Source organism: Tursiops truncatus, chromosome X, assembly GCF_011762595.2.
Source record: "Tursiops truncatus isolate mTurTru1 chromosome X, mTurTru1.mat.Y, whole genome shotgun sequence".
NCBI lineage: Eukaryota > Metazoa > Chordata > Mammalia > Artiodactyla > Delphinidae > Tursiops > Tursiops truncatus.
In genome coordinates, this window is record NC_047055.1 from 59,329,907 (window position 1) to 59,351,416 (window position 21,510).

Genomic DNA, 21,510 nt, shown 5'->3' on the forward strand with positions numbered 1-21,510 from the left:
TCCAGTTGCTCTGCATCCGTGCCATTACTTGGTATTGTCAGTATTTTTTTTATTTTAGCTCTAGTAAAAGGCATAGAGTAGTACCTCATTGTGATTTTATTTTGCATTTCCCTAACAAATGATGACATTGAGCATCTTTTCATGTATTTCTTTGGAGAAGTGTCTGTTCAGGTTTTTTTGTCCATTAAAAAAATTGGGTTGTTTGTTTTCTTATTACTGAATTTGAGTTTTTAAAAATATACTCTGAATACAAGTCCTTTATATGATATGTGATTTTCAAATATTTTCTCCCAGTCTCTAGTTTCTTTTTGATTTTCTGAACAATATATTTTGAAGAGCACTTTTTGACTTTGATAAAATCCAGTTATCAACTTTTTTCTTTTATGTATTATACTTTTTAAAATATATATATTTATTTTATTTATTTATTTTTGGCTGCATTGGGTCTTTGTTGCTGCATCCAGGCTTTCTCTAGTTGCGGCAAGCGGGGGCTACTCTTCGTTGCATTGCATGGGCTTCCATTGCAGTGTCTTCTCTTGTTGCAGATCACGGGCTCTAGGCGCACGGGCTTCAGTAGTTGTAGCATGTGGGCTTCAGTAGTTGTGGCTCACGGGCTCTAGAGCGCAGGCTCTGTAGTTGTGGCGCACAGACTTAGTTGCTCCTCAGCATGTGGGATCTTACCGGACCAGGGCTCGAACTCATGTCCCCTGCATTGGCAGGCAGATTCTTAACCACTGCACCACCAGGGAAGCCCTGGATTATACTTTTGATGTTGTATCTAAGAAATCTTTGCCTAACCCAAGCTCACAAAGATTTTATCCTGTATTTCTTTTGGAAATTTTGTAGTTTTAGGTTTTACACTTAGGTCTATTATTCATTTTGAATTAATGTTTGTTTATGAGGTATGGTATGAGGACGGATATTTGTATATCAATATTCTGTTATTCTGGCACCATTTGTTGAAAAGACTGACCTTTTCTCCATGGAATTGCTTTTACATCTTTGTCAGAAATCAGTTGGCTATATATATAGCCAGTTCTGTTATAATGCAACACATATGATCTTAAAAATCACTGTACTATGCATAATTGCATAGTAAAAAATATGACTTATGGAGAAAATGGTGTTTGGGGTTTAACACTAAAATATATAACCAGTGACACATTAAAGAAAGATAGGAGGCTGTTAAAAATGATGGCATTGTTTTATATGTTCTAACTGATTAAGAATAGATAAATACTACAATAAATATGATACCTTACCTTGAAAAAATCCTGAAATTTGCTTCTATAATTGGCATCAGAAAGGTTGCAGTTTGTAAGTTATTGTGAAGTAGTGGGAGGTAAATTATCTGGAATTGGGAGTTCTAATACTACAGGTGAACAGAAGTGGCTTGTAACACACATGATGTGCTGAAATAGCTGGTAGATATTTGACGTGTGTGCATGTATGTATTTCTGCTTGGCTCAGTTCAACTAGGTGCAGTTTTCTAGTGTTTCACCTATTATTTCTTGTGGGCAAAATTGCACATAAACCAAGCTGAAATTTGAAATTCATGTTATATTCGCCAAGCAAACTCTAGTGTTAAATGTCAGTTTTGTCAGAAAAGTACAGCAAAGGACATTTGTGGAGTGGTATAAATCTCTGAAAGGTAACAATAAGGTATCAATCGCATTGGAACAAATTTGCAGTTTTAAAACAAAAATAGCAGAGCGACTGTATATGTCAGTCTATTCTTGGACGCTGTTTTGTTGCATTCATATATGTATGTGTGTGTGTAGTCTTTCTCCAGTACAACACTGTCTTGATTACTATAGCTTTATAGTAAGTATTGAAGTCAGGTAGTGTGAGTCCTTGAATTTTCCTTTTTTATTCAGACTTGTTTTGGCTATTCTATTTACTTTGTCTTTTTATATAAATTTTAAATTCAGCTTGTTGATTTTTACAGAAGAAATCTTGCTGGGATTTTTATTAATGTTTCATTGACTCTGTAGATCAGTTTAGGGAGAATTGACATCTTTAACAACATTGAATCTTCCAAATCATGACCAGTATCTCTCTCCATTTACTTAGATCTACTCTGATTCCTTTCATTGATGTTTATAGTTTTCAGCATGCAGATCTTGTATATGCATTCTTTGTATATTTATACCTGTGGATTTCATGAGGGTTTTTTGGTGATGTTATAAATAGTACTTTTAAAATTTCACCTTTCAATTTTTTATCTCTGGTATATAGAAATAAGATTGATTTTTATATATTAGTACCTTTAGCTCTTCTAAGACCATAAAACAAAGTGGAAATTCACCAAAACCAAAGCAAAATTTGCTTTCCTAATATTTTAAAAAGTGCAAATTACTATCATTTTTGTCTTAGTCTGTTTTAAAAATTAGATCACTATGACAGTGTTGATTTAATTTAATTGTCCTTTCAAAATTGTTGAATCATATTCCTGTATAGACATGAAAACATGTATTTTGAGGATGAGGTTTAACTGAGGTAAGGAGCTTTCTTAATGGTAATCGTAGGCCATCATGAGTAGGTTTAATTCATCGTTTAGTTTCTTTTGGTATTTTCTATTTTCTGAAGATCTTCAGATATGTTTTTTGTGTAATATTGTTATTATAGATTTTGGACTCAGCAAAGAATCAGTAGATCAGGAGAAGAAGGCCTACTCATTTTGTGGTACAGTGGAGTATATGGCTCCTGAAGTAGTAAATAGAAGAGGTCATTCCCAGAGTGCTGATTGGTGGTCATATGGTGTCCTTATGGTAAGTAGTGTTTTTTTTTTTTAATTATGCCAATATACAATTAGTATTGTTTAGAATTTTAATCTGAGTGTTGGGATGTGTTAGGTGAGAATAGGGTTCTCAAGTTCATGACTGTTAAAAAACTTGATTGGCTAGCTGTTATACAATAAAAATTAGGGTTTTGGTGTTCTGATTTCTTTTAGTTGCTAGATTAAAAGGTAAATGGCAGCATTCTTTTACAAGTTATTCAAATTTAAAACTTAGATAAAGGCCTACCAGATTTTAGATTTCAGAATACTGTGTTTAGTAGTTACATGGTATTTTAACTAGGTATCACAGAATTTAGCACCTTATGGTATATTATCTTATTGTCACATTTTTTCAAGCATGTCCCTAGAAAGATTGTAAACCTCTTAAGGAGGGCAATCCTGTCTTCTACTACTTATAATCTCCCACAGTATCTAGCATAATGAGCATATGGACTGACTGATTTGGCATAAGATTAAGCATAGAATTTGTAGTATTAAGTAGGGTGATAAGTGAATAGCTGTTGAATCAGATACAATTTGCTCTAGAAGCCTGATAATCCATTTTTGCCTCTTTATCACTGAATTACCGTATGATGTATCAATATATTAAGTGGCTATTATAAGCCTGGGATTTGGTAAGGGCAGTGGGGTGGGAACAGATAGAAGTACAATATTTGGCATTTTCCATGACCTAAGAAAGCATGCTATCTGGTTGGGGAAACAAATGGAATAGCTAAATAAACTGCCTGGAAATACCTTAGAAGTTCAGGCAAGAAGTCATATAAGTTGATGTAAGAAAAGCGGAGGAGATAGAATTTAAATTAAGCCCTAAAGAATGGATAAAATTCAAATAGCTGTGTGTCAAGAAGAATAGTATTGTGATAGTATTAGGAAAGACCTGGAGAACCAGTTTGACTAGAGTAGTAGTGGAGAATGAGGGTGAAGATGGAGGAAATGAGGCTATAAGCCTATAAGGATTTGCACGCAATTCTCTGGGTGGTTGGAAACTTTTGTAGATTCTTGAACACGACAGTAATTAGAGAAAAAATGTATTTTAGGAAAATTAGCCTTGGTAGCATTATATAAATGGCTTGCAAATGGAGGAAACTGAAAGTAGGGAGACCAAGAAGTTCTCCTTAGAAGACAGTTGTAAGATTATAGAATGAAAAAAAGGAGATCTTAAAGACATTTCAAGGTAAGAAGTGGCTGACCTTAGTAACAGATTAAATGCCACAGATGAAGCAGAGGGGAAAGGTCAAAGATAGAGATACCTCTAAAACTTCAGGGGATCGAAAGAAAGGTAGTTCAATAGAAAAGAGATAGCTTGGAAGGACAGATGATTTTGAAAGTGGGGAAATAATTTATTTTTAACACGTTGCATAGGTTATTGTGGGTTAGTGTTTAACCCCTTGATAGTAATGAATTAGGAGAGGGCAGTGGAGAGAGCATCAGAATCATCTGAAGACCTTAAAAAACAACAACAACAACAACAACAGCAACAACAAAAAATTACTCTGCCAGCCAGCATATAGTTTATTTGAGGGGAAGGTGTGATTCCAATGTACTATCCTTCTCTTTTTCTTTTTGTTCTTGCCTTTCCACCTCTTATTCCTCCAGTCCCCAGGAGAGAACCATTATTTTAGGTTTGGGGGCAGGGGACTGGAGCTTGAGAGAGATGATCCCCATACACCATACTTCCCTTCGTCTTCATTCCCTTTCTATGACTCCTACCCCTACCTCTTCAGGCTCCAGTTGAGAACCATTACTTTAGATTTGGAAGGGAAAACTGGGGATTGAGAGAGATTGAAACTGGAATCGATTTGAGAGTCATCAGTCATCAGGAGAGAGTTGAATGCATAAGCTAACTAAGGTTGTAAGTTCAAATAAATGAACAGAGGACTGAGGCCAAAGCCATTTTTGAATCTAAGCTTAAGATTTAAATATTAGGGATATGAAAACGTTTCTCTCTAGTGAGTTATAATGGTCTTCATTTTCAGACCTACTTTTTCTTTTAAATATGATTATTTAATGTTCTAGTTATCCACATTTCAATTAACTCTCTTAGGGAAAAAGTTTTCATTATGCTGTGTACAACTGTCTCAAATTAAAATACATATATCAGTGTGTGGTGTGTGTATCTGTGTGTGTAGCTTCTTGTTTGGTTCCTTTTTTTTTTCGTAAAGAGAGCAAAGGGAATGAGAATGATTATCTTTCTTGAGCATGTATGAATTTGAAATGGCTCAGTACTTATTTTTGCTTTTCTTTCACTGTTAAATGTTTGCTTTAAAAGCTTATCTTTGTTTTAAAAGAAAATGCCTTGTGTCTATTTCCACATTGCTTTGGTTTGAGGAATTTAGGATTGAAAAAATGGTTGGTTACATTTGCTACAAATCACCTCTCATTTGGCCTATATACTGTGGGGTACCAGAGGTGTATTTCCTTAAGTGACCTAGTTTTCTGGTCCTGTTTTGACCTACTATCATGTAGATTCTGCATGATTTGATGATCATGTATTACAAGTCTCATTTTTTTTCCTGAAGAATTTCATTGTAAATTCTAAGTTTTACTAAGTTGACTTGTGGTATTTTTTGTTTGTTTTAGTTTGAAATGCTTACTGGTACTCTGCCATTTCAAGGTAAAGACAGAAATGAGACCATGAATATGATATTAAAGTAAGTGTAAACATTTTTTTTTTCTTTTGGGAAAAATTCCTTGCTTTCAGTTTTGAGAAACTTGTTATGGTTTTCATTTGACACAAAAGAACATTTTTCACTGTCTCATTCCCTTCCACCGTATAGGGGACATTATTTGCCATTGTGATAGCATTCTTTAAAATTATTTTTGGGATTTATAAATTTAGAAGTATGGCTAGATTTAAATGAAATTTTCTGAAATCCTCTTTTCCAGAGCAAAACTTGGAATGCCGCAGTTTCTTAGTGCTGAAGCACAAAGTCTTCTAAGGATGTTATTCAAAAGGAATCCAGCAAATAGATTGGGTATTATTTATTTTCTTAGCTTTTATAACAATATACTACATGCTTTGGGAGAATAATTATGACTTTATGTTTTCTGGCCTAAGTTCATTTACTACTGTTATGTGTTTATACGTAGAATTCTATGTTTTATGTATGCAAAGATTCCAGTAAACTCTGTTATACCCATCATTAAAAATGGAGTGGTCTAGTTATTCAGAACTTATGTTTAATATATATCATTATATCATATGAATGTCTCTTTTGACATAATTCACAGAGTTCTCCCTTCTATAGGTAATCCTTTTAGATATTTGAAGATAATTATTTTGTCCCTTCCAATATTCATCAAGATAAATGTTATGTTTCCATAACTGCTCATTATTTGGCTACTTTCTAGTAGCCTTTCCCTGGATCCAAATGTGATCCTATTATCCTGTTTATGTCCATGTGTTAAAATTTCGATGCCACTTTATTCATTGCATTTTTAATTTGGCCTATAGATATGAGATCATAAATTGAATTATGAAGAAAATGAAGGGGCTTCCCTGGTGGCGCAGTGGTTGAGAGTCCGCCTGCCAATGCAGGGGACACAGGTTCGTGCCCCAGTCCGGGAAGATACCACATGCCATGGAGCAGCTGGGCCCGTGAGCCATGGCCGCTGAGCCTGCACGTCCAGAGCCTGTGCTCCATAACGGGAGAGGCCACAACAGTGAGAGGCCGGTGTACCGCAAAAAAAAAAAAAAAAAAAGAAAATGAAAATTGCTTAAATTTTAATGCTATGTTAGACATGATTTTTATTTGATTCAGAAGGTATTTTAGTATTTCATGATACCCTATGTGCTTCAGCATGAACATCAACTATTTTTTTATTATATTGAATTCAGAGGACCAATTAATAAAACATCAGATAAGAAATTGTAAACTTTTCACTTCAAGGAATCTATGAAATGTATGTACTCCTATTTACAGATAATAGCCTGGAAGCCAGGTAAGCAGATTAAAAAATTCAGACTGGTAAAAACATTCTTTCCATTTTTATAGGTTCAGAAGGAGTTGACGAAATCAAAAGACATCTTTTTTTTGCAAATATTGACTGGAATGTAAGTTCAGTAGCAAGTTCGTTACTGAGTACCTTTAATAAAAGCAAAAACTCAAGAGTAAATGGTAATATATGGACTTTGCTGATAAACTTAATCCATTTGTTTTATTTTTAGTATGAGATTTTATTTACAGGTGTAGCATTTCATGCAATTACCTTGAACCAGTAGATGTGTGGATGATATGTAGTAAATTTTTGTTGCTCATTTGTCTTACCTGTTAAATATGGTTAATATTCTCCCCTATTCTAGGTTGGGGAATGTGGGGGGAAGAAGAGAAAGGAGAAAGGGAATGAATCATAGGACAGATTCTTATAGAAAAATGAATTCTAAAGAATCTAAGATGTTATTTGATTTCAAATGGTTCTTTGTCATGTATTAGAACAAATTTAATTTGTTAAGAAGTGAAAATCTTTGTATATAGGTATTTTACTAAATTTTGAGAGAACATGAAAACAGAAACATTGTGAAATTCTGCAAAGTCATGTATTAAATTTTTTTAAGTTGCAACTCCCAGACTAATGAGCTTTTCTTAGAAAAGCTCACTTTTTATTGTTGTTTACAACTCAGCTTTATATATTTTATGTACTATTAATCATCATAGGTAAGTGTTTTTGATTATTTAATTCTGGCACTGGTATTGAAAATTATCCCTAAAGAAAAAGTGTCTCTTTTGGTTTCTAAGGCAGAGGTAGAGAGCCACTAGTCACTGACCAAATTATTATTTCTTCTGGCTTGTAGAACAGGTTTCAGAAGTTAATATTTTGATTTAGTTTTTATAGTTGTAAAACTGCAACACATTAATAGTATTAATAACCTGAAAGGCCACACAGTGAACATACTGCATGGGAGTCTGCCCTTTGTCACATCTGTGTGCATCCCTCTTTCGGTGTCCTTGCATTCCCTTGTCATTTTTTTCTAATGCTTCTCTGCTCTTCCTTTTTCTTTAACTAGAAAAACTAGAAATGATTTTTCCATTATTTTTATATCTAAACAGTTTGTTTATTCTTCTTAAATAATAAGAGTGGAATGTGTACATGTTTAAATAAATGAAAATTACTTTAAAGTAATCCTCTATTAATTTTCCCTCACTGTGAGACTGTGAGCTTTTAAAAAAGTAGATTTCCAAAAAATAGTTATGTTGTAAGATATTTTATATGTCTTTCCAAAACATAAATTTTAGGAAGTTAGATTGTTAGACAAGTTTCAATTTTTGAATTCTATAAAAAGAGCTCTAATCAGTGCATCTAATATATATTATTATGTGAAAACAAAATAGGTATAATGCATATTTCTTGGAGTTAGACTAATTATTAATTTTGATATCCTAGAATGTTATTAGTTATATCTGCATGGTAACATTGTGATATGTTCTGTATGGTTATTTTACCAGTGAGAATTCAAGTCAGTTTTTGAAATCCAAAACTGAACAGAATTATTCCTCGTGAATGCAACCTGTGGCATTGCTGCTGTGTTTCTTGGTCTCATTTGATTCTGTACATTATCTCTCAAGTTTAGATGATACACAGAATTTGGTTAACAGGTTAGAATTTGGTTAACAGGTATCTGAAGCCTGTTGAAATTTCATTTATGAAATTGTGAGTCTTCTGTTAAGGACTGTGAATATCATGTTCTGCTTTAATAATTTTTCAAGTATTAATACATTTCTGTGTTATTCTGTTATTTCTTCTAGAAATTATATAAGAGAGAAGTTCAGCCTCCTTTCAAACCGGCTTCTGGAAAACCAGATGATACTTTTTGTTTTGATCCTGAATTTACTGCAAAAACACCTAAAGGTAATGCATGTTTATGTGTAACATAAGGGCTTTTATTCAGTTAGATGGTTAAAAAAGTAAACTAGCTTCTTAGGTAAAAACTAAAAGAATTGTAAGTTTGCAGAGGGTGGTTTGCCCTGTGTGGAAGTGTGGATCCTATATACAGCATTGCTTGGACACCTTTCAAACAGAGGCTTTACATGGGAAGTATTTACTAGGGAAGCAGAGACTAGAGCAAAGGGTGAACGTTTTCTTTTTTTCTTACTTTAAAAGTTTTTTGACATGCTAATGCATTAAAGGATGGGGATAAGAGGTAAGATATGAGATATATCACTCTGACTCTTATAGTTTACAATTTAATGAGGTTTACTTTTATTGGCATCTGTTTCATACATTCATCAACAAATATTGAATACCTACTATGTACTAAGCAGTGACAGTGTAGAAGTGAACAGAACAGACAAAAATTATAATCTACATGGAGCTTGCATAATAGTATGGGGAAACAGATAATATAAAATAAATCAAATACCTAATATAGTATGTCTGATGATAACATTTAATGGTTTCCTTTATATTCAAAGAAATGTTCACATTTCATATCATAAAATTCTGTGTAGTTCTAATTAAATATAATTATTTGGACATTAGATTCTCCTGGTTTGCCAGCTAGTGCTAATGCTCATCAACTCTTCAAAGGATTCAGCTTTGTTGCAACTTCTATTGCAGAAGAATACAAAATCACTCCAATCACAAGTGCAAATGTATTACCAATTGTTCAGGTAAATTCCACTTAGATTATTCAGATTGGGGATAATTATTTCTTTCAGTTATTGCTAATGGATTTACAGTGGTTTTTAAGTGATTTTCAACTGCTTCATTTATCTCTGTATAATGAATTAAAGATGTCTCCATATGTTTTGGAAAAAAGCAGACAGTAGTAACCTTTAATTATATTTATGTGATCTCTTTTGGCAAGAAAATGTAATGGGTGATGTATTAGCTAGTTGATTTAATTATTGTATTGGCTTTGGGGATCTAGAAAGTCTACAATTTAGGATCAGTTCAGAATCTGTGTAAACCATTTATAAATACTGATAAAACTTCTCTAGAATTATTCTTGATTTTTAAAAGATTTAAGAAGAATGTATACTTAGGAGAGAAGATAAAAAATGTGAAACCATATCATTCTATTTTGTATTTTACTTTTTAACAAAAACAGATAAATGGAAATGCTGCACAATTTGGTGCAGCGTATGAATTGAAAGAGGATATTGGTGTTGGCTCCTATTCTGTTTGCAAACGATGCATACACACTGCTACCAACATGGAATTTGCAGTGAAGGTATTGTCTCTGAGGCTAACTTTTTTTGTTTGTTTTATATGTATAAGTTAAATTGCAGGTCAACTGACAGACAGTTTTTCAGTGGAGCAAGTGGAGAAAGCAAAGATAAAATGATGAGGAAAATCTCTTACGACTTAATATTTTCATTTTGAATTTCTTTCCAAGACTTTATTTTGTTCAATAAAAAAAGACTTATTTTGGAGGAACAGTGTGTTTCATGAATGTCTTGCTTTTGAATAATTTTATTTTAATGTAGTATGTTAAGATTGAGCAATTGTGACAATTACTGTCACATTTGGATCAAATTATCAGTATAGTTTTAGTTAGATGGAATATAATGTTGAAGAAAGTGCTCTGTTTTTTATTGTTTCAGTTATAGGAAATTTTTAAATATTAAAATAATGTGAGACAAACATTACTCTGGAGTTTTATTATTTGCTTGAAAATATAACCAAATTTAAATTATGTCATTCATTTTTAGACAAAGAAAATATTTTTCCTCTGAGATTTTTCTTGTCTTATTTCTTAGATCATTGACAAAAGTAAAAGAGACCCCTCAGAAGAAATTGAAATTTTGATGCGCTATGGACAACACCCTAACATTATCACTTTAAAGGATGTAGGTATTTAAAATCTGTGTATCAGCTAAGCTAATGAAGTTATGACTTGGCACTTTATTTTCTTATTGAAACTTTTCATGTCCATGGTATGTTTACTTTCATGCCACAAAATCTTAAGACTCTTAAATTTGCCACTTCAGTTCTTCTTTTTCCCCTGATGATTTTATACTACTACCCTTCTTATAAAACGTCAGAAAGGAACTATGACGGTTGGTAAATGAGAGTGTCCTGATTACTTGAATGTATTCTAGCTGTTAACTAGTTAACATTATCACCAGCAACATTTATTATTCTCTAGTACTACAAGTATAGAAGATACAGGAGATTGGGAATCTGCCAAATTCTAGGAGATTTTACTTTCTTGATTGTACAGCAATTGGCTGTAGCACTGTGTATTGTTGCTTGGCTGAAATAGTATTAGTCTACTTTTTTAAAAGTGAACATATGACTCATAGTAATAGATGTTACTGAATGCTGACTTTTCATGTAAAGAAAATAATGCTCTTTCCTCTGTAGAAAAGGCAGACAATAAACCATCACCTTGATCAGTTTGTTTCAGATAATATGATATACATTTTGATTTATAATCCTTAAATAGTATTTTATATATATGTAAATGTATGTATGTGTGTGGATAGATAGATATATGTCTACACATATGTGTTTGTATGTGTAGATGTAGATATCACGAGCTCTGAATAAAAGGGTGTACATATTTTTAATATATTCTCCTTGATATAGTATTTGAATTCAACAAATATTTAAGACACCATGTCAGATAATAGACTGTGGGGAAGATATTAAAAAACAAATAATATATTTACTGCCAGAAGGAAGCTTACTATCGTTAAGGAAGGAAAGTGCCTATAATACAGTAAAAAAGTGAGACAGATGCCATTTGAGAGGCACAAAGTTCTATTTTTCCATTTATATTCTTTGATGAAGTATAACAGAAAACTTCAAAAGCTAATACAATTATATGTTTAACATGGTCTCACAGAATGGTGTAAGAGTCCATTTAGCCAGTTTAACCTTCAGTAGAACCTGCACTATATTAATACTAAAGGAATAATATTTTTTAACACTAGAGATTCATTAGAAAAGCAAAGTAAATATAATTTAAAACATTTCAGAATTGTAATTATAAATAATATCATTTTGAAAATATGTTCTTTTTTAGGTTTATGATGATGGTAGATATGTTTACCTTGTTACGGATTTGATGAAAGGAGGAGAGCTACTTGACCGTATTCTCAAACAAAAATGTTTTTCAGAACGGGAAGCTAGTGATGTACTGTTTATAATAACTAACACAGTTGACTATCTTCATTGTCAAGGAGTAAGTTGTAGTTATAGTCTTCCTTTTAATTCTGGGGCTTATATCTTCACAAAATAATATATAGGATATAACACCTAAAATGAATTACTTTTTATCACATATTTTTATACGGAATAGCCTAATAAAATTCATAATTTAGTGAAGGTTATAGGATTAGGAAATTGGGTAATACCTTATTAATTTTCTTCACTCTACCTGTTAGCCCTAATTTAATAGCATATTAGTTTTAAAAGTGGTTTGAATTATATATCTAACCTTGACTTTTAAATTATTAAACCTAATCAAACTTAAAAGTGAAACATAAAAGAGTTATCCAAGGGCATGTTGTGAATATTATTCAGATTATACTATGCCTAGCATGAAAGTTCTGGCAAGACTGCATAACTTGATTGTTGCCAGCCCCTCCCCCAATACAGTAAGAAATTTGGATTCTAAACATTTGAAGTATTACTATATTGAAATTTCTAGTGGAGGTGCAGGCCTGTTATTTTGCTTCCTATCTCTTCATAAAGAAAGCAAATGAACTGAGTTATCAAAACAAGGTAACTTTTATTGTATATATAGCTAAACAAGAAAAGAGAGTCACAAATAATTTAAAAATGTAAGTTTGAATAGTTGTAGTAGTAGATATGTACCCACTTACATATAAACAATAAAACAATGAACGACTCAGAAATGACATAATGAAAATTCTACAGGGGCCAGAACTCATTTTTGAGTGTGGTTTTACAGAGTACGTTTTCAGCATTTTGAAATGTAAATTGTATAATGCTAAAGGAGTAGTTCTATAATAATTTAATTCCTTGATTGTCTTTATCAACACACTCTAAAATAAAGGATGACCAGAATTTTTGAGAAGAAGAAAATGATAAACATCTCTTTTGTTTATTATTTTAGAAATTAAACACTACATCAATTAGGTAAATTAATGACAAACGTGTTGAGCATTTCTACATGCCAGACATTATAAAAGGTATTGCAGATTCAACCATGGGTTTAAGTCTTGATCCTTGTCTTGAAAGACCTTTTAATGTAGTAAACTGCTGATTAAAAATAGGACTAGATTGAATGAAGTAGATAGTGTATCAGAAAGAAAATCATCACAGAGAATTTCAGAATATTTTCCATTTCTAGCATTTCATTTGGTTCTTACTGTTTCTGTTTTTCTGCCGAGTTTTCATGCATTGAAAGTGTTTTGTTTTACTACGTTATTTTTTTAAATTTCTCTTATATTTATTTAGTCTTGTGAATGTTGAACAAAGGCATTTTGATGAGCTATAATTGACATACAACATTGTGTACGTTTAAGGTGTACAGGTTGATTTGAGACATTTATATGTTATTTTGCCACCATAGCATTACCTAGCACATCTATCATATCACAATAATAGCCACTTTAAAATGCTTGCTGTTAGGTCCAACATGGTTTATATTGGAGTTGGAATTGATTTTCTTTTTTCTTGAAACTGTGATCTGTTTTGGGGGGAGGGGTTCTTTGTATATCAGATAATTTTGGATTGTGTACTGCACATTTGTGTATTAACGTACGGAGATTTATTATATTCTGTTATTTTTCTCCAGTGATTATTTTTTGTTTTGTTTTCAGTGGGTAATTTTCTTAGGAGGGTTTGTGCTGAAAAATCTGCTTTGTGACAAGTATGTACTCCCCACCAGAGTCTTGTCTCCTTTTGCTCATTCCCCAGTACCTTCAAGGTAGTTGATTTTTCTACTTAGGTTTTATAGTTGTTTACCGTGGGGAGGGGGTGTTGAGTAGGGTCTTAGTCCATTATATCTACAAGTGGAACTGATAATTGAGTTTTGAGATTGGAAGTGGTTAACAAAACTGGTGGCTTGATAAAAACTGGCACATCTGGGGCTTCCCTGGTGGCGCAGTGGTTGAGAGTCCGCCTGCCGATGCAGGGGACACGGGTTCGTGCCCCGGTCCAGGAGGATCCCACATGCCACGGAGCGGCTGGACCCGTGAGCCATGGCCGCTGAGCCTGCGTGTCTGGAGCCTGTGCTCCACAACGGGAGAGGCCACAACAGTGAGGGCCCACGTACCGCAAAAAGAAAAAAACAAAAATAAAAAACCTGGCACATCTGTCTGATAGAGATAATTTTGTCTGTGTACTTCAGGTTGTCAGGGCCATCATGGTTGGAGAAAGTATCATTTTCAAAATTTTATGATTGAGACATTTCCCTTTCCTGGAAATATATTAACTTACAATGTTTTATTCCACAGATATTTAGTTAGCTATAGAATTGTAAAGCTTTTTTTTTTAATGTTCAAGGTTGTTCATCGTGATCTTAAACCCAGTAATATTTTATACGTGGATGAATCAGCCAATGCAGACTCCATTAGGATCTGTGATTTTGGGTTTGCAAAACAACTTCGAGGAGAAAATGGACTTCTTTTAACTCCATGCTACACTGCAAACTTTGTGGCACCTGAGGTATTCTTTAAAACTTCAGTATTTGCCTTTCATTCTTTTCCTTTAGTTAAATGTATTTGATATCATGTATATGTTATGGTAGGTAGGTAAAAGCTGAGTTATCTTGTCCTTTCCCAGCTATAAAGCTCTTTAAATCATTGAATTCTGATAACTCCCAATATAAATATTCAAACTAATAACTAGCATCTGAAACCAACCTGAATGCAATAATCAGATTATTCTATTCTGCTGGGTTACATGGTGGTTTCAGAATCATACCCTTTTAGAGCAGGGCAGAGAGTGAAGATAACCTCACCTTAAACATATTAAATATTCTAAAGGAGGAAACTGAGGCTCAAAATACTTAATATCAGCATTCACTGTGTAACAAAGCCAGGATAGATTTTCAGATATTTTGGTTTGTGCTGAACATGAAGTGATTTATATTGTTTAGCATTATACATAACATGGGCAATGCCATCCCCGATTATCTTTAAGATCTTCTAATTCATGGAGAAAACAGCTTCACAGGGTTTTTTTAATAAGCGGTAGGGTTTTTCTTGGCAAATAACATTCGTATGTAGATCTTAGAAGAGACAGGAAAGGTGAAGATGAGGAAGTCAAGGGGTGCACGTTTCACATTTGGCAAGCTCCAGCAGTCTGTCAGTTCTGATAATGGGGATGGGAGCTTTGACAGTAGCAACTCCCACAGCAGTGAAAGTATGGGTGATGAAAAATGAATCAGGGATGGCATTGGTCATATAGATTGTTTATAAGTTTTCTTTGTAAAAGTCAAGAACTGTTCTTATATGTTATGAATAATGCTAAGTCATATGAATTATCGGATGTTTAACACAAATGAAAATACACAGATATCCTCAGGTTAGAAAAATTGAATTTTCCAAGTCAGAAGAAGAATAAAATAATTTGAGGATGAATTCCTATCTCATGTGCATGTTTTTTTTTGCATTAAATACTAGTCCTTTATGGATAATATTGCACATCAGATATAATACAAGACACAGCGTATTTCTTATATTGAAATATCAACAAATCTGTATTTTAATGTAGCTATTAGAAAAATAATATTTCTAGTGATGAAAAGAGAAACATAGAAAATAGGAAAATAACTTTCTAATAGTGAAAAGTTCCCATGTTAAAATTTATTAAATCTTCCTTTAAGATGTTAATGTTGAGGAAGAAGTATAACACCTGCTTTACAGGGTTTTTATGATAAGATTTTCCCTGTAAGAAATTGTGTATGTATGCAGAGAATGTGCTCTAATCTATATTTTAATTATATTCATAGAATAATGAATGTACAAATTTTTATCACATTAAAATATATAGAAACTGTATGTCCCAAAACAAAAATTGGGATGCATGCATGATCCAAGAAGGGGTTATTGTACTGCCCCCAGATGTAAGAGATATCTTAGGCATAAAAAATTAGCTTTTCTAGGGCATTTTAATGGTTTTATAGAATAGGAAGATAGAAATTTGAGATTAAGGTTCTTCTGTTAAATATAGGGTATACTGTATATTTCTCATTTCATTAAAATGAAAAATATACAGTATGTCTGTGTTTAGATTAATGGTTAGGTAAACATTTTTAGATTAATGGCTAGGTAAACATTTTCCTAGGTAAATGAGTACAAATCTGCAGAGTAGAATACAGCCCATTGATGCTTTTTATCCTAACAGACTTCCATTGTAATAAGACACTCTCACCATTGTAATAGTGAAGGTTTTCAGGTGGGCATGTGGAGACCACTTGTCTGTAACTAATGCCTCTAGTGTCTGAACTACCTTTGGCTAGGTTATAATTTGTATTTTCAAAATGCTTTGAAAAGTTTTATTATCAAGAGCTGAAGCCTCTGCTAGCAATCAATGCATATTTGTAAATTGTTATAAATGTAAAACAGGTTTGGGGTAAGATTTGTTTCTAAAATTTCAGACCCCTTCAAAAATTATTAGTGAAGTGAAATGCATTATCTTTTCAACTAGAATCAGAAAGATTCAAGTATCCATGCAGATATTTGAATAAATAATAGCATTTATGAGAGTATAAATTCATTATTCATCACAGTTCATTAAGATCCCTTATTTGCTAAAAGAGAAACTAATTAGTAGTACTAATTTCAGCTGAACAATAAGGAATATTCATTCACTTTTTTGATATGCATCAATTCAGTCAACCTCTTAAGGCTTATTTACTTAATAGATGTGCTTTTGTACTATACCTATGTCACAAAAATTAATGTATCTCAAAAAATATTTATTCTTTTATAAAAGCAAATCTATCATATTATTTAACTGACATTTAATGTCTACTGAGGTCTAAGAATGATCCTGAACTAAAGGAATTTACAATATATTGGATGGATGCTATGCCTGCAACTCTTTTTAAAAAGTAAATGTGAAATTACCCTGCTTTGCTCTGGCTTTAGGCTGTCATATGTTTTCCTCCAAATATGAATTTATCTGAATGAGCATCTCTGTCTATGTTACATTTTGATGATTTGGGAAGCCAAATGAGAGAGAAAGTAAAGTCATTAACTACTTTAATTTTGACTTCTATCTTCTTTGTATTTAACTTGATGCAAGTAAGAAGGTATGAAGCACGTTACTTTCTACATTGTACTCTTTCCTTCATCCCGCTACCTTGCCTTTTTTTTTATGGCTGTATGTTCTTACTATTAATAGGACATTGAGATCTAGAACAAAAGTAGACTGCCTCTTCTTTACAGCTACAAAATGGGTTTAAGTGTGTGGTAAAGCTAAACCAAGTTTTTCATGATTGATCCTAATTAGATTAAGCAATATGATCCCTCCAGTGCCTTTCTTCTCATTAACTCTGAAGGTTTTGGGAGTATGAAATACCTATAGCTGACTCACTGATTAACCCTTGCCTGTCCAACTAGTTCACTAAGCAGTCCCTCAGCCTTGGCTTTGCATTGGATCATCCGGGAACCTTTAAAAATATTGTCCTAAGGGAACCAGGGAAAACATGGTGATGCCCAGAACTGCAAGAAATGATGAGAGGGCTTCCCTGATGTAGCAGTGGTTAAGAATCCTCCTGCCAATGCAGGGGACATGGGTTCGAGCCCTGGTCCGGGAAGATCCAACATGCCGCAGAGCAACTAAGCCTGTGCACCACAACTACTGAGCCTGTGCTCTAGAGCCTGTGCTCCACAACTACTGAAGCCCACAAGCCACAACTACTGAAGTCCACATGCCTAGAGCCCATGCTCCACAACAAGAGAAGCCACTGCAATGAGAAGCCCGTGCACCGCAACGAAGAGTAACCCCCACTCACCGCAACTAGAGAAAGCCTGCGCACAGCAACAAAGACCCAATGCAGCCAAGAATTATAAATAAATTAAATAAATAAATGCATTTTAAAAAAAAAGGAAGTGATGAGAAAAGGAAAGAGATAAGGGAAAAAAGCAGGAGAGGTTTATGTTTCACTAGAGGATGCCAGGTTAGGCTTATCGTGATGTGAATTGTTTAGCTCTACCTCATTATTTATTAGGGCCTTTGTAGTCTCCACTAGTGTTATTTACATAAGCCAGTTAAATAGGTATTTTGATAGCCTATTCAGCTTCCCAAGTTTGCAGATACGTGTGCTCTTATAAATACACTTTGACTATGAAAAAAACATTATATCTTGAATTTTAAGTTAGTTAGATACGTATTATTCAAGTCTGGCCATTGTCAAAGCTAAACATTAATATTTTTAGCCTTTTATAAATGAAATGTGCATTCTGGTGGTTATACAGTCCCCAGTGTTAACGCATTAATAATGTTTCTATTTTGTTCCTATGTCTAAAGGCTTTAGCAGTGGGCTTGTTTTTCTAAATTTAAAAAAAGGCCTCATTTCACCTCAGACTAGCTATTAACTTCACAGAGAATATTCACATGAATATATAATAAATATGTTATTTGATTTTTATTAATACTAGTCTCAAAAGAAAAAAGCTACCTAAATTATTATATGAAAAATTAACAAAACCATTCAGAATTTATCAAATGTGTGTTTGTGATCCAGAAATATACTGATTTTTTTTAAGACATGAGCCTTGTATATAAAATATAAATTCATCTTGCTTTCATGAGATTATATATTATCTTACCACCTCTTGTGTAATAAGGAGGCAATTATCATAGATATTAAAATCACAGACACTAGAGTAAGAATGCCTGCTCCACTACTCACTAGTTTTGTGATATTGGGCAAATTACTTACCATTTACGTCAGTTTCCTCATCTTCAAAATGGAAGTAATATCTATCTCATAGAGTCAGTGTTAGGGTTAAAAGACAGTACTCTGTGTAGAATATATTAAGCTCTCTATACATATTATTTTAAATTTTGATGTGTCTGGATTTCCTGAGAGGAGGAGTGAAAGCTCATTGAGGTCAGGGATCATATCTTTAAAGGCTGTTTTTTTGTATCACTCATGTTGCTTAATCACATTAATAGCCACTTATTGAATGCTTGTTAATTGCAGAAGACTTTCCCTTTAACATTGTGAATTTATTTTTGAAAAGATTAAAATGAGCTAAATTGTGAACATTTGTGAGATTATTAGAAGCACAACTTTCTTTTAGATGAGAAAACTGAGTTTATACTGAGTAGTACCAGATGAGTATTTCTTTCTCAGGTTCTTATGCAACAAGGCTATGATGCTGCTTGTGATATTTGGAGTCTGGGAGTCCTTTTTTACACAATGTTGGCTGGGTAAGAAATTTATATACTCAAATTAATTCACATCATTATTTGAATTTCACCTGTATATTTTCATCTAGAAAGAGGACAGATGAAAATAACCTTAAGGAAAATGCTATCAATATTTCAAAATATTATATACTTATAAAATTAAAAAAACATAAGGTGTTTAAGGAGGCATTATTTAGATATATAATTAAAAGATTGTTCAGTTAGAACTAAAACTTCAAAATAAAGCATTTATTTTTATTTTGATATTTTACATTTGAGTGCATTACTTTTTGAAAATGTTTACTTGAGCATGAAATAATTTCATGGTTCAGCAGATGCTTACCCCTGAACTTGCTGGTGTTAATTTTTTTTAAGTACTTGAATTTTGGTTCTCTTGGCAATAGAGATTTAGTAAGATCGAGCTTTATAACAAAGTTAAATAAAGTGGTAACAATACTAAACTACAGAAACACGCACAGCTGCCTTCTTTTAAAAGGATAAAGAAATACTAAAAAATGTAACCATTGGATTGTGTTAATATTGTTAATTTATAAATAATACAAGTGCTGTTTTAATAATGAGTAGCACTTTTATTTAGGAGTAAAAATGTGTAGCCGTAGATAAAGGCTAGGTTTAGCAAAGTCTAATGTGTAGAATGAAATTTGAAGAATTATAATATAATTGTACTTAGGTGTGAGTTTTTAAAGAAGCCATTTAGTATAATTAAATATGCTTGATGTAGCAGGAGCTTTATAAAGATAAGTTATGAAAATGGTGACTCTAAATTATTTATTGGCTTGGTGATAATTACATGTCAGTATAGTCCACGTACTTTTAGACATAGGCAAAATAGTTATAGACCACAGCAAGTGCTAAAGTTAAGGGTAGCTCAAGTTTTCATGTGAACAGCAATCAGCAGTATTGGTTTCAAACCATGGGATACAATTTCTAGATAGCTGCTTTCAAATATTTACTTTATGACTAAACAAAACATTTTGTGTGTGTGCATATGTATGTGTGTTTTTGTCAACTTAATGGTTACATGAGAGAATTAACACATTAACATATTAAGACATCTTCCTCATACTTTTTAACCATAAGTCTTTCTGTTCCCAAATTTGAATACCATTTTTAGTTTCATTTGTTACAATGGTATAAAACTGATCACTTTTTGTCATTCTATAATTATTTTTTAAACTATTTTAACTTCATACAATGTATTTGTCTTCCTGTCTGTGAATACTGATCCATGTAATAATTTTAATGGCTATAGAGGATTTTTCTGTTACATTGATATAAATATTTAACCAGTTTTTCATAAACATTAATTAAAACTATTGTTAACTTGTTTTCACTGATAATATTGATAAAATGCTAATGAATAAATTTGAGCCAATTCAATAAATATATTATGAATATATAAAATTAACAATTTCTTCATAGTAGGTATATTTGGTTTGCTAACTTATGCCCGTGAGAATATAAAATTTGCATGTTTCATTCTGGTCTGATTTTCAGAATGTAGAGCTACATAAAAAGCTACCTTTATTTTATTTTACATTGATTAACTGATCAAAGGCAAAAAAAATGATTGCTGTAGGCAAGACTCTTCATTTTATTAAATAATTCATTAGGATTAAGTTTATTGTTTGAAATATAAAATTTGATATGAACAGTAAAGGGAAATTTTAGGTGGTATTCTTAATTTGCTATAGTAAATATATTCTTGTAGTTCTATACTCATCACTTTCAATTAGATTTAATATATATGTTAGGCCCTTATGTATACTTAAATCTTTTTTTATTAATAGATATACTCCATTTGCTAATGGCCCCAATGATACTCCTGAAGAGATACTGCTGCGTATAGGCAATGGAAAGTTCTCTTTGAGTGGTGGAAACTGGGACAGTATTTCAGATGGAGCAAAGGTATAAATTATAGATGTTTTGTTTTGTTGAATTACTGTTAATTCCTGAAATCTTTAAGTTATAGCCTAGTCTGCATTCGCAGAGTATCTGATGGTGTTTTATGTCAGTATTTGTTTTTAAATCACAGTATTTGTTTTTAAGTCAACTCACATATATGTGTGGATTGAAGAAGACAAAGGCTGAATTTTTTTTTTTTTTTTTTGCCATGCTTCTGGGACACATTTCTCTCTTATCAGTTCACATGTGATCAGGGAATATAAACCACTTCCAGTATTAACCAAAACCAAAAATGTAAATCTACTGAGGAAAAATACATAAAGCCAACTAAAGTTGGTTTCTGCATTTAATATGTTTTTACACATCATATCTTCTTTAGCACAGACATTGACTAGTGATTATGTAGGTGATTTTTATATGTTAACTTATTCTTAGAGAATATACAAACTTTTTATCAGTTGTACCTAGATATATATGATTGATGGCTAAGAGCTGTTCAA

The 21,510-nt window shown here is 32.5% G+C and overlaps 1 protein-coding gene across 9 annotated transcripts in view; it reads left to right on the forward strand.

The window, feature by feature from the left end:
- Nucleotides 1-21,510, forward strand: part of RPS6KA6 (ribosomal protein S6 kinase A6) — a 171,535-nt gene that overhangs the window by 102,063 nt on the left and 47,962 nt on the right. For 6 of the 9 annotated variants that reach the window (XM_033849215.2, XM_019932208.3, XM_019932206.3 and 3 more), the window contains 12 exons: nt 2,629-2,771; nt 5,381-5,451; nt 5,687-5,775; nt 6,796-6,854; nt 8,545-8,647; nt 9,278-9,408; nt 9,849-9,971; nt 10,501-10,590; nt 11,772-11,930; nt 14,222-14,383; nt 19,029-19,105; nt 20,896-21,013. In XM_033849215.2, coding sequence (XP_033705106.1) covers nt 2,629-2,771; nt 5,381-5,451; nt 5,687-5,775; nt 6,796-6,854; nt 8,545-8,647; nt 9,278-9,408; nt 9,849-9,971; nt 10,501-10,590; nt 11,772-11,930; nt 14,222-14,383; nt 19,029-19,105; nt 20,896-21,013 — 1,325 coding nt within the window. The remainder of the gene's footprint in view (nt 1-2,628; nt 2,772-5,380; nt 5,452-5,686; nt 5,776-6,795; nt 6,855-8,544; nt 8,648-9,277; nt 9,409-9,848; nt 9,972-10,500; nt 10,591-11,771; nt 11,931-14,221; nt 14,384-19,028; nt 19,106-20,895; nt 21,014-21,510) is intronic. The other 3 variants (XR_012329362.1, XR_004524393.2, XM_019932209.3) reach the window with 2 other exon arrangements.